General features: G+C 41.7%; 2 protein-coding genes across 2 annotated transcripts in view; one reads left to right on the forward strand and one right to left on the reverse strand.

Moving 5' to 3' along the window:
• The first annotated feature begins 1,549 nt into the window (after window positions 1-1,549).
• LOC143118961 (hatching enzyme 1.2-like) lies at window positions 1,550-7,206 on the forward strand. Its single transcript, XM_076280150.1, has 7 exons — window positions 1,550-1,615; window positions 1,990-2,077; window positions 3,032-3,166; window positions 4,749-4,866; window positions 6,209-6,387; window positions 6,690-6,771; window positions 6,981-7,206. Exons 1-7 carry the CDS (start codon window positions 1,550-1,552, stop codon window positions 7,204-7,206), a joined length of 894 nt encoding a protein of 297 aa, XP_076136265.1.
• Window positions 7,207-12,329: 5,123 nt separating this feature from the next.
• The window catches only part of sdk1b (sidekick cell adhesion molecule 1b), an 84,375-nt gene continuing 82,243 nt past the window's right edge, over window positions 12,330-14,461 (reverse strand). The window contains exons 30-31 of the mRNA XM_076289753.1: window positions 13,864-13,993; window positions 12,330-12,692 (exon numbers count right to left, since the gene is read on the reverse strand). Of these exons, the coding sequence (XP_076145868.1) occupies window positions 12,330-12,692; window positions 13,864-13,993 (493 nt within the window). The remainder of the gene's footprint in view (window positions 12,693-13,863; window positions 13,994-14,461) is intronic.

Here is a 14,461-nt window from a genome sequence, read left to right on the forward strand (position 1 = left end):
ATTCTTACCCCAGCTGATACTTCGTCTGACTTCAGTGAAACTTTAGAGGAACTGAATGTGGCTCAAAGAAAACGGAGAGTTATTAGTGCTCTGATGAGATCATTTCTACTTCTCATTTCACTATCTCACACATTTATTTAGTTCCTTAGAAATCCACCCCACAATAGAATGGAAGATTGCGCCTTCAAATGTTCTATAACAATAAACTCATAATTAACACCCACATGAGTAGAGTTTTCATGTTTTAAAAAGTCCCTTGTGCTTGTTAATCACCAATGAATTAGTATAGCTTTACTAAAACTACGAAAGTACATAGAACCTAAAAAGACACTTCCTCTGCTTGTTATCAGACGGAGCACCCGCTTAAACATCACACTACATCTGATAGGGTTAAAGAGAGGTGTCACTGTTTTAGCTTTTGAAAACAAATATGGATATATACCGTTTTAAGCTAGGTTAGGCCACATGTGAAGGGATGAGGCTAACAGCTGATACCATCTCCTAACGATGCTAAAAAAAAGACAGAGAAAACTGCAAACATAAAAGCAGATTTTTTTCTGAGGCCCATATGACATGATCTGACACGTCCAGGTTGTCATCTCCTCTTGACTGGGGGTAAGAATGCGGCTCTGAAAGAAAACGGGTTAATAGTGCTCTGCTGAGGTCACCTCATTTCACTGACCAACACTTACTTATTAATTGTCCTTGAAATGCACCCCAGAATGGTAGATTGTGCCTTCAAAAGTTCTATCAATAAACTCATAATTACCACCAGCATGAGTTATCATATTAAAAAGTCCCTTATGAATTAACACTGAATAGCTTTACTAAAACTATGTAAGTACATACGACCTAAAGAGACTTCCTCTGCTGTTTATCACAGGGAGCACCAACATCACACTACATTTGTCATGATCCAAGAGTGGTGTCATTTTTTTTAGCTTTTGAAATAAATAAGTGTATATATATAGGGATGAGGCTAACAGCTGATACCATCTCCACATGGTGCTAAAAAAGACACAGAAAACGGTCACACCTATTTCAAAAACAGGTTGTTTCTGTGGCCCATATGACATGATCTGACACGTCCTAGTTGTCATCTCCTCTTAACTGGGGGTTGAATCAAGTGGCTATTTTTGTTGAATATATATTATAGAATCTACAGTATGCACAAAACAAGTGGATTTTATGTAGAACACACTAATCATATGTGAAGAAGTCAATCTAAGCACGTCACAAACAAACAAGCCAAAACAAATACTACACCCATCACTATCAGCCACAGTATGTTAGCTAGGCAAAATCCAAAGAAAAACAAATGAACTCCCCAAATATAAGTTGTTGGGTTTGTGGGAGAGGCGGTGGCGTCCACCCTCCTAGAGTGTCCATTAGACACCTGAGCCTCTCAGCAGGCCTAAATCCCTCTCGTGGACACACCTTAGAGGATCTGTATTTAACAGTCCAGTCAGAAAGGCTCCTCACACATCAGGCCTTGGTCAAGGAGCAAGGAACAATCTGGAACATCTCCACATACGCACAGTGAAGGATCATGGACCTCAGAGCTTCCCTCTCTCTCCTGCTGTTGCTGGGTTTGTGTAAGGGTCTGGCCTTCATGGTAAGAATTTCAAGGCTATATACAAATCTCTCTCTGGGCTAAAAATATTGAAGAAGCAACATACTAAAAACATGCTATAGTTTTAATGGTATACAGTCTGTGAAAGATTTGACTTTCACCCTAGTTCACCCTATTGGGATATAGTATATCTCACTATAGTTATTGAGTATTAAACTCTAAATAACTGTAAAGCATTACTGTATATCACACATTTTCAATCATTGTCAGTTGTACTGTGTATGTTGATTGCAGTGCAAGCCTGTCAGCTAGATATCTGATTGCAAGTCCTGTTAGCTCGCTAATTAAAAGAAAAATGTCAATCATGCCTTTTTAAAAAACAGGCTACTTTAAGGGTTGTGGTGTGTCTCTTACAGATAGTGAGAGATGGTGTTGACATTGAAATGCTTTTCGACGATGCAGACAACGTGGACTTAACAACCCAGATTCTGACCGCTAACCATGGCAGGTTTCACCTTTAACCTCTCACAGAGCTTCAGTCAATTCATAGGCTACTTAATTTCATATCTTGATGGAATAACTAACTTCAAAAATGTAATTTGACATAGTTATAAACATGCCATGGCAGATGACATGAAACATAACTGAAATGTCAAGAAAAATGCTTACTATTACTACTTTTTTGTATGTATACAAGCTGGGCTCAACCAGATAGCCATATATGTCGGGCTAATCAATCTCTGGCCACTTACTAACGTCGTCAACCCATTCTGTTATCAGCTCAGGCAAACAATCGCCATTAGCTAAGACCAGGGGATGTGGACAGTAACTAAGTACATCTGTACTTTACTAAAGTATTAATATTTTTGGAAACTTTTGACTATTTGACAGTGACAGTTTAGATTTTTCAACAGAGAATGAATAATGATTTAAATTATAGTATTGCATCCATTTGAACAATTGCAAAGTTATACAAATAGGTTAAATTTTTTGTTGGATGTAAGGAACTAAAGGTCTGACTGACTAAAGGATGTATACCCTATCAATTGCCAAATGAACATATGCTCTGGATGATTACAAACATTGAAGGGGTCTATTACACAACAGCTTATGTAACATGGCTATAAGCCGCCATGACATCAAGTTTTCTGAGCTTACCGATGATGGTCAAATATCATTTAAAGATTTATGACAAGATAATGTGTTTCACAGCATGCTTAGAGTGCTCGTGTCGTAGAGTGAAGTGCCTAATTGATTGATTGAAATTCTTTATTGTTGTTACTGTACAAAGAATGTTTTCTAATAGAAAATAAATAATAAATACATAAAATGTCTTTGTACACTATTGGTCAAGAGGATAAACGCAATAAAGTCACAGGGCTTATTTCCATTGTGGTCCTTAAATATAAAATAATATGCAACAGTGAGTTCCTTCATGACTGACATTTCTTCCTGTAGCCTCCGGTGAGCTTCTCGTGGAGGGCGATATTGCTGTTCCGCGACACAGGAATGCGTTGACCTGCTCCTCCTGCAAGTGGAAGAAATCTGCCAACGGCCTTGTCGAAGTGCCTGTGATTGTGAGCCCTGATTTCTGTGAGTGGGTTTCTCCATATATATATTATAGCATAAATGACCCTAATTTGAATAATGGCCAATGTGCAAAGACTAACTAAATGTAATGTAATGTAAATGTAACAAAATATGACCGCCGCCCAGTCCAGCACATTTTTTCCACAAAAAGAAATCACGCTGAAAGGCCTATATGATTCTTACTGTCTCACTAAATTGCATCATCCACACTCAATTTTCACTGGTATCTGCTAGACAACAAGTACCAAAACATGATTAGTTTATAGATTTCACATGTAAAATTAATTTTATACAACCCAACCTCCATCTTGCCTGTTCATAATTCTGAGAAATTCTTGATTGTTTCTGTTATGTTTATGTTATGTGTGTGGGTGTGTGTGTGTGTGAGTGTGTGTGTGTGTGTGTGTGTGTGTGTGTGTGTGTGTGTGTGTGTGTGTGCGTGCTTGTGTGTGTGCCTGCGTATGTGCCTGTGCATGCAAGCGTACATATGTCTACTGTGTGAGTATGTGTCATACGTATGATTACTGTGAATGTATGTGTGTGTGTGTGTATCTGTTTGTGCACATGTGTGCACATGAAATGGGTTAACATGACCCCTGGAGGCAAACATACGGAAAAAAATGGTCATCCTAGGCCCTACGGTTCTCAAGATATTCACAGAGAACTGTGTCTGCCCTCCCCTCCTTTCGGGGGGTCCAGTCCAGCGGGGGGGCTACAGATCAAAATGAAAAATGACGGTTCCATGCTATCCATGTGGGGGTACATGTCCACCAAGTTTTGCGTACCCCGGTCTTTCAGTGTCCCGGGAATTTTTGCTTTTTAATTTTTAACTAGGTGGCGCTATACATGAAATAAGTGGTAATGGGATGGGTTGACATGCCCCCTTAAGACCAACATACATAAAAAAGGTGGACCTCCTAGGCCCTACGGTTCTCGAGATATTCACAGAAAACTGTCTCCGGCCACCTACAGGCCAGTTGGTGTATAGTAACATAAATTAATTTATTGTGTGGCCCCCCATGAATGGAATTCCACAAAACTGTGTCTGCCCTACCCTCCTTTCGGGGGTCCAGTCCAGCGGGGGGGCTACAGATCAAAACGAAAAACGATGGTTCCATGCTATCCATGTGGGGTTACATGCCCACCAAGTTTCGTGTACCCCGGTCTTTCAGTGTCCCGGGAATCATTGACGGAAATTTGGGCATGCGAAAAAAGAAAAAAAAAAAAATCTGACTAAACCTATATGGCCGCCGCTTCGCTGCGCGGCGGTCATAATAACTACACAAAATCAATTTGCTAATTTAACAATGGGCAATATGTTAAGCTCAAATATTGATACATAGCTTTGCTTTTAGACAGGCTTTGCACTTTTCCTGCCATTTAAGTTAGGGCCCAATATATGTATTGTCTTGACTTTATTGTATCTAAAAGAAGCTGAAACAGACATACTGTAGCCTATCATGGGGTCCTGTTTGTCCTATGGGAATTTATATTCTAATACTGACCATTGGACAAATCATTATCCCTTGCTTAATGTTTGTGTTTTAATACTTAAAAACACTGACGTTTGCTTTGCTTTGTTTAGCCGTCTATGAAAGGATGAAAATTGAAAAGGCGATGCTGACCTTCACAAAAGAGACCTGCATCCGATTTGTGCCTCGCTCAACAGAGGTTGACTACGTCAGCATAGAGAACGGCAAAGGGTGAGTTTGTTCCATTTGTTTGGAAGGTTCTAGAACAACACGAGGAGGATCTTAATCCCTCTCTTCAGTCACTGTAGCCTGGATTTAAATTTCACTACTTTGTTTCGCTTTGCGAAGAGATTGGGAAACGTTGCATCGTGCCCTGGCATCGTAACAGGCATAGAGTTTTCCTTAACTTTGAAATCATTGGTTCAGCCTAACCAATCACATTGATCAGGGACTCCTAACGTTACTCCTACTTTGCATAACCTTTACTAACTAATTATAAACTGTATTGGCAGTCAGGAAACAATGTATTTAAGCCTACTTATGCTGTACATAAATTTACACTTTTCAGACTGTAATTCTTTTTATGTTATGCTACTCCTGTAGCCTAGAAATCTAGACGCACCCTAGCGGCGGCAAATTAATTTGCTTAGCTTGTACGTCTAGTATCGAACCATAGGAATTTCTATTGGCTTAACACCGTGGATGACGGCCAATCACAGCGCTCTATTTCGTTAGAGAGTCTTAAGGCGGGCTTAACAGGATAACGACATCCTGCGACGGTGAACAACAAGGAAGGTGGCTATGGCAAACGAAGAGCGGTTGTTTAAATCGGCGTTAGCGTCAACTTTGGAGGAGTTGGACTTGTGCTTTTCTTTGAAAGTAGATCAACACAATGCACTTAAGTCATTCCTTTCGAAGAAGGGTGTATTTGCCGTTTTGCCGACCGGATACGGATATGGTCGTAGCGCTGGCCTATTGCATGCCTAGGCAGTTTGAAAGACAATTCTCTGCCCGCCCCTTGGATTAAGCGAGGTGAATGATTCGATGCCAGACTATACATGTCAATGATATAGGATGCCCTGCCAGGCTACTACTCCTGTTTACCACAGCCACTTTCGATTTAGAAACTAATGCCATGTCCTGTTGTGACTGATTGGCCCTCTGCCCTGGTGGGTGATGGAAACGTTTTCTGACAATGTGTATTGTCAGATGCTAGACTAGTACCTGAGTGAAATGAAAATGAACAGAGATACAGAGATTTGAAGTAATTTTAGTGGAATGTAATTAGGTTATCGTTATTTGATTTATCTTTACTCAATCAAAACAACACAACTGCACTGCACTGCATTACCTGAAATACACATTTAAATAACATGACTTGTTGATCTTTTCAAAAATGGATTTATAGTGTTTTGGAAAAGAGCTCTTTGTCTCTTTGTGTCGTTATACTTAAAATGATACCAACTAGATTGTTTGGTCTTGTTATGAGATTAATAACACTTGGTTAGATTGTATTAGATAAGCAGTTTTTGCCGTGTACCCTATAGTCCTCAATTCTCATCATTTTGTTCAGGTGCTGGTCTTACATCGGGAGAGCAGGAGGCAGGCAGTTGGTGACCTTGAACAAGGATGAATGCATCTACAATGGCCTCATCCAGCACGAGCTCAACCACGCCCTGGGCTTCTACCACGAGCACAACAGGGCCGACAGGGACCAGTATGTGAAAGTCCACTGGGAATACGTCGACCCAGGTAAGGGATTGACCTCGCCTACTCTCTCCATTCAGCACATACATATTGAAATATAAAAAAGTTCCTTATTTTTGATAGTTTCATGGTTATTTTTTAAAAGTAATGATAACCTTTAAATATTATGTTATGTAAATATATCATTGCATTAGATTACATTAATAGTAATAATACTATTTGAATATCTATGAATTAACTTGAAAACGAGTGGCTGATACATAAGCCTTAGATGGTACTTTCCCCTCACACTGTCATCAGACTAAAATGTTCCACTTCTATTCATCCCATTTCTATTGATTTGACAGCCCAGGCATACAACTTTATGATACAAAATGGTAACACCATGGGCACTCCATATGACTACACATCTGTGATGCACTACTCCCGGTAAGGCAACACAACATGAAGCACTGAATTACTCACTTATACAAATATAAAAATCTACCTATCTATTTATGTTTATTTTCATCCATCCATCAGTCAATCAATCAATCAATCACTCACTCACTCAATCAATCTGTGTCTGTCATTACATGAATCAGATGATTATTCTCTCCCCAAATATCTCAATAACTACCACCCATTGGCCTCTGTAGAACTGTTTTCACCACCCAGAATGGAAAGGCAACGCTCACCCCCATCCCTGACCCGGACGTCCCCATTGGCCAGATACAGGGTCTCTCCCCCACTGACATCCTGAGGATCAAAAAGCTGTACGAATGCTGTGAGTACACACTACACAGTGCACTACTCTTTTCTCTCTCTGCATTGGGAACGGCCTGTAAGACACCAGAGTACAACATGGTCACCACTCCAGAGTAAATGTCAGGAAGTTGAAGGGTTGGATTCCCAAAGAATACATATTATTATTATTATTATTATTATTATTATTAACGCATGTGTTTTTCTAAATCTCAGTGTAAATATACTGGATGAATTGTTTATGAGTTCCTCATAAACAAATAGTGATGTAAATGATTAGGTATAAATAATACCTGTGAACTTCAGAAAAGGTGAACAGACTTATCATGTTTTGCTTCACTTTATAGGATTGGAGGAAATCTTCTAAACAGGAATGGTGGCTGTTGGCTAAACATAAAAGAACATATCTCATCCTGTCTAGAGACAACGGTGTTGCCCCTCACAACTGCATGTACAGTATGGTGTAAAATCAGATGTAATAATGTCAACTCAACAATTTCCCAATAATGTTACACCCTCCGTATGTGTGATACATTCATATTTTGCCATTTAAAGGAACATGCCAACTTACTCTTTCCCTCTACCCTAGTTAGGTAAGAGGATCCATACCCTTCTCTTCTCTGTGCTGGGTTATTGTGCACAGAGAACAGTGGGTATCCTCTTATATAACTCTAGGGTAGATGGCAAATAACTAATTTCCCAGAAGATAAATGTTCCGTTAAGGCCATTGAAAATGAAACCCAATCATGTGATAAACTTCCAATCATGTAATTGATCGTTTTAACAGGTACTGTAATGATTAGGTTAATCTTATTATGTAAAACCCATACTTTCTCAATAAGTATTGTACAAGTTGTATTTGTTCTGATGGTCATCACTTCTATCCAACTAAAATAAAATTAAACGTTTTGTCAACTTCAGAAAGGTGTTCCTTGTGGTCTCCCAGGAGTCTGGTCCCCACCCTAAAAATAATCATAATCATGCCCCTGGAGTGTAGCACTGTACCTGCCTGGCTGTTCTAGCTGTTGACTGCTGCAGATCGTTTCTGTCCTACCGACAGTACTCAGTGACCTCGAGTAACAAAGATCTATGAGTGAAAAATGGCCTGAACTCTCCTTTAAGCATCATTACACATTTATTTACACTTTATTACACAATGTCTTGTTCTTACCAAATGGGTAATTTATTCTTGGTAAATCCACAATAAGCAACTAGCTTGTCTTGATCTAATGATACAAGTCTAGTATGAATATGAAAATAGAGTTTTTTTCAGGTGCTTTTCTTTTTCTTCAGTCAAAGGTCTCCTTTGGGTTTGTCCTCATCTGCAAAAGCACCATCATACGACTGAAAGTCATAACACAGTAGATGCCATCTACCATGACATGTTCCTGACAAGGTTACATGTATATCAGTCTTATGCAGAGGTGTAAAAGTCCTACCAGGTGTTGGTTGTGCCTATGCACTTAACACAGGTGATTTCACTAATTAGCTCATCTCATGGGCGTCAGGTTGGTTTGAAATGTGCTGGGGACAGAGACGCATTCGGAAGTGCATCTTCAGAAGTGCTGGGGACGGAGACGCATTCAGAAGTGCATCTTCAGAAGTGCTGGGGACGGAGACGCATTCGGAAGTGCATCTTCAGAAGTGCTGGGGACGGAGACGCATTCGGAAGTGCATCTTCAGAAGTGCTGGGGACGGAGACGCATTCGGAAGTGCATCTTCAGAAGTGCTGGGGACGGAGACGCATTCGGAAGTGCATCTTCAGAAGTGCTGGGGACGGAGACGCATTCGGAAGTGCATCTTCAGAAATGCTGGGGACGGAGACGCATTCGGAAGTGCATCTTCAGAAGTGCTGGGGACGGAGACACATTCATTTTTTTTCTCTTTTCGCACAGGTCATGTTGTGAAAGACGCTGTCCTGTAGCTTACCAATGTAAATGAATACAAGTGTATACAAAAATGTGATGATGTCCAGCAGGTTTTATGAAGAAGAAAAAAGGCCAGGCTACGTGTTGAAGTTCAGTGGGCAAATGTGTGTTCAATGGGCAAATTCAGTGGGCAATGCCTTTTGCTAATATTTTGATTTAATTGCCAGTACAATATAGTACTGAAGCCATGATGTAGTGTTGCCAAGGCAACGTATGAAATGCATTTGAGTAAACTGTTAGAAGCCCAGTCACATGTGCCATTTAACATGTGCTACAAAGAATGCTACAATGTACTCATTCATTAGCTGCTATCTACACTGTGCTACACTGTGCTACAAAGAATACTACAAAGAATACTTGCTGATCCTAGCACTCACCAGCCGTCTTAAACTGACACGTAACTGTTAAAAATAGCACTCACTGATGCACTTATTCTTACTGTACTCTAATGTTTTTTAAATTGTCCTAACATTGTTGAGAATTGCTCTAAAACTTAAACTGTTTACCATGTTGTTAGTCGCTTTGGCCAAAAATGCGTCAGCCAAATGTAATGTAATGTAACAATGTACTCATTCATTAAGTAAGTATAAGTATATATACTCTTTTGATCCCGTGAGGGAAATTTGGTCTCTGCATTTATCCCAATCCGTGAATTAGTGAAACACACTGCACACAGTGAGGTGAAGCACACACTAATCCCGGCGCAGTGAGCTGCCTGCAACAACAGCGGCGCTCGGGGAGCAGTGAGGGGTTAGGTGCCTTGCTCAAGGGCACTTCAGCCGTGGCCTACCGGTCGGGGTTCGAACCAGCAACCCTCCGGTTACAAGTCCGAAGCACTAACCAGTAGGCCACGGCTGCCCCAAACCTTACCTGCTATCTACACTGTGCTACAAAGAATACTACAATGTACTCATTCATTACCTGCTATCTACACTGTGCTACAAAGAATACTACAATGTACTCATTCATTAGCTGCTATCTACACTGTGCTACAAAGAATACTACAATGTACTCATTCATTAGCTGCTATCTACACTGTGCTACAAAGAACAATGTACTCATTCATTAGCTGCTATCTACACTGTGCTACAAAGAATACCACAATGTACTCATCCATTACCTGCTATCTACACTGTGCTACAAAGAATACTACAATGTACTCATTCATTACCTGCTATCTACACTGTGCTACAAAGAATACTACAATGTACTCATTCCTTAGCTGCTATCTACACTGTGCTACAAAGAATACTACAATGTACTCATCCATTACCTGCTATCTACACTGTGCCCCACAGAGGATCTTATGGCACTTGTGTAAAGCATGGCCATTCAAACACACAGACACACACTTCATTTCACCCCAACACAATGGGACACAACAATTTTAATCAATTTTGGAGTGACAAAATGGAAATAAATAATATGTAAAAAAAACAACTTTATTTTTTATTACAATTAAATCAAATTTAAATTAAATTTTATTACAATTAAAATCAAAACAACAATTGATAACCTTGGATGCAGTGATTTGTTAATGTCCCTTTCTTGCCAGAGTTTGTGGTAGAGAAGTGAACGCAGTGATTGGGAGTCTACAGGAACACACCGACTTGGCACTGAACACTAGTCTACAGTAAAAAGTTCATCTGTACAAAAAAAATTTTCGTCCTAAAAATACACATGGGAGTTTGTTACAGCGCTGCTAAAATTACAAGTAAAAAATGAAATAAAATAAAATAAAAGCGTCTAAAAAACACATACGTTTTTGGATGAAACACCATTTTTGGATGGCTGGATTTCTTTTTTTTTTAAAAACAAAACATTATTTCCATTTTTCTTACTGAAATAAAAGAAGAGGAAGCAAATAAACAAACAAAAACAAAAAATACCAACGAAGCAAGCACACCTTTTCTTTGTGTTGTTTTGTTTTTCCCTAGCGAAAGTTTTGTCACTCAGTCACCATTGTAAGTGAAAGTGCACTAATTTACGTGTGCGAGACAGAGGTCTCAGGTCCGTCTCTGAACGAGACCCAACCGTTCCAGCTGAGAGGCCACGAGTCCTCCAAAGACTCTCTCTCTCTCTCTGGCAATCCACTGCTCCATGTACACAGTGTGATGTTCTGTCCCAGAGTGGAGTCTCTCACACTAGAACCAGGAAATCATAATCTTCTTCTTCATCATCATCATCATCATCATCATCATCATCAGACACCATGATCATGACCATCATCACCACCACCATTGAGGAAACAGGTTTTTATTGTGGGCAGAGGGGGCCACTGGGGCGGACACACGAGGGTGAACAGCAGTGTCTTTGTTTCTGACCGCAGGACACCAGACACTAAGAGACATGATGTCATCCGTCCGTGAACGACTCCCAGTTGCCCTCTTCAGAACAATACAGCAGTTGTCATGGGATTGGTGGCAAACACAAAAGTGTCTCCACAGACAACCATTATGACACGTCCCATATTGCCGTGGGACTCCGAAGATGGGATGAGAAAGAGAGTCAAAATAAGTTCTCAGAAGTGTCCAGTCTTGTGTAGCGTCAGTCCGACATTTTTGAGATTCAGGGTAAGGGGGTGTGCATTGGCGGGTGTTTTAAAGTCACTGGGAGGGGTTGAGTGGAGTAAACCGTTCTCATTTACAATTAAAATGTCATACTTACACCCACCTACACATATCACCTGTATACATCCTCTTCATATGGGCAGCCTGGGAGTCCCATTGGCTCCCAGGCTTCAGACTCTCCAGACTACAGAACAGACTGTGAGCAATTAAATCCATCAGACATCACATACATCCCAGACTCTATACCACAGAGTCCCTTTTTTGGGTACAAACATGCAGCTGGTTCTCCTTGTTACTGGAGAAATCTGTGACCCCCCCCCCCCCCCCCGAACCACCCCACAAAAGACACTCCCTCATAACCTCCACTCTTTAAAAAAAGGAGCAGGTCTGTTTTGCGGCCCTCTCTTTGCGGCGGTCAGACGTCTGGCTGGTGGGCCTGTTGACCCCTCTGCCCAGGTCATGGTCAGACTTCCCTCCTGTCCTCCATCCGTCGCCCCAGTAAGATGAAGGAGAGGCCGGTGATGGTCGTGATTAGATCATCCCCCTATCAACACACACACACACTCACACTCACACACACACACACACACTCACACACTCTCACTCTCCCCTCCCCATTCAGATGAAGGAGCAGAGGCCAGTCTTAGTCGTGATGAGTCCACGCACGTCCCTCCAATCCTGAATGGTCAACTCTCACACAAACCCCCCACCCCCACCCACCCCCCCCCCCGTCTGCTGTCCCTGGTCAGACGAAGGAGGAGAAGCCCGTGACGGGTGTGCGTGTTCCGGTAGCCGCCGGCTGCCCGCCTGGCGTGTACACGCCCCCCGTGCTGTGCTGGGTCACCACCGTCTGGTAGTATCCGTCGCCGCCGCTGCCGCCGTTGCTGCCGACGACCACTCCGCTGCCGTTGCTCCCGCTGCCGCGGCGCTGCTCCTCGTAGCCGAACGGCGGCGTCGGCGTGCTGACCACGCCACCCAACAGCGCCGACGAGGCCGCCTTCAGGCCCTTGGGCTGCCGCTTCCACGAGTTGTAGTAGGTCGGGTCGCTCATGTAGTGGTTGACGAAGGAGTGCTTGGGCGCCTCGTCCTCGTAGTCGCTGTCCGTCATCTGTAGTGGACGGACAGACAGGTTAGGGGTGCAGGTGCGAAGAAAAATCAAAGCATGTGTGTGTGTGTGTATGAGTGTGTGTGTGTGTGTGTGTGTGTGTGTGTGTGTGTGTGTGTGAGATGTTGAGGTAGAAAAATCAAAGCATGTGTGTGTGTATGGTAGAAAAAAAAAATATATATACTGTATAAAAAACATTTTTCAAAAATGCAAGGAAAATGGAAATTACAAAATCATTTGGGATAAAATGCAAGAGCTACAGTATATCACTACCATTAGTATTACATTATATATCACTACCATTAGTATTATATTATATATCACTACCATTAGTATTACATTATATATCACTACCATTAGTACTATAACTACCATTACTACTACTACTACTATTATGAAATGTTACTACTAACATATTTAAAATCATTATTATCCATCCTGCAGTAGGCGTGAAATTATCATGATCATTATTATCATAATTGACATACTGTATGTAAGTCACTTTGGATTGAAGCGTCCGCTATATACATTTATTCCACTGCTTGGTTGAATTTCCCATTGTCCTACGTAATTTAGAACGACCATTAAGCGTATGTTATTTGCACACCTATGAAGTAGTTCCATTTTTTTGTCTGTATCAAACTTGTATATTAATTCGCCAAACTCGTTGTGAAGTTTAAATGAACCGTCACGTTGCATCCGAGCTGTAATATGCAGACGTTCAGAACATGGCAACATTGTAGCATATGATGGAGGTGGTGATGGAGGTGTAGCTAGATGGATGACAGCAGGCTAAGTAAAATAGCGATGTTTCAAAGCTGAAGTTCATTAGAATCTTGGGATACGCCCGCTTGACAACGGGAGAGATAGAACGACTGGGCTTTGGCCGTAGCAACCACCCATTTAGAATTAGTAACGGCAGTTTGTCCTTCAAGTTGAGAAATTAGTTGATATGTGTCGGAAGAAAGTAGTTCTACAAACAAGACATTTTTAGCGATACACAACGCAAGTGGCAACATTGGAATAAGCGGGATAATGGATTACGGTGGTCTGTTCACAGAAATTAATGCACTCGCTTCGCGTAGGGGCCGTTTTACAACCTCGACGGTGCATTCATTTCTGTGAACAGACCACCGTGTCGTGTATTATCCCTTACATATCAAATGATCGTTACCTCTGACCCGGACAGCTCTCCTGCCTTCTCTGTGAGGGTGGTGCTCTCGGTGAGGACGGCGCCGTTGTAGTTGTTGCACAGGTCCTCGTCCGAGTAGTGAAGACCCCCAGGGCTGGGCCGAGGAGGGGATCTGCAGGAGGACACGAAGGGGAGGACACTTCAGAGTGCGGACTTCAGAGTGTTGCTTGCAGAGAATGAACTAACAACAAGAGCTCTGTACAGTAGGCATCAAAGGGAGGAGACAGGAGGACTCGAGTGCTGACTTCACAGTGTTGCTTGAGAATGAACTAACAACAAGAGCTCTGTACAGTAGGCATCAAAGGGAGGAGACAAGTGTGTGTAGAGTGTTGACTTGACTACGGTGTGCAGGTGACAATTCATGGGTTTCATCAGGTCCACAGGTGTATTAATCAAGCACCATGCAGTCTGCATTCATAATCTAGGCGCTTGATTTTATACACCTGTGGAAAGGGACCTGATGAAACCCATGAATAGTTACTTTTCATTCCTGTCTCCTTCCTTGACTCTTCATGTCTGTTTCTGCTCTCCCATCACCAACCTTTGTCTTCCTTTTCTCCCTCCCTCCCTCCCTCCTTCC

Source organism: Alosa pseudoharengus, unplaced genomic scaffold (genome assembly GCF_046254945.1).
Source record: "Alosa pseudoharengus isolate Yale_2024_CS ecotype anadromous, Long Island Sound unplaced genomic scaffold, YU_APseudo_1.1 YU_APseudo_1.1_scf_1, whole genome shotgun sequence".
Classification (NCBI taxonomy): domain Eukaryota; kingdom Metazoa; phylum Chordata; class Actinopteri; order Clupeiformes; family Clupeidae; genus Alosa; species Alosa pseudoharengus.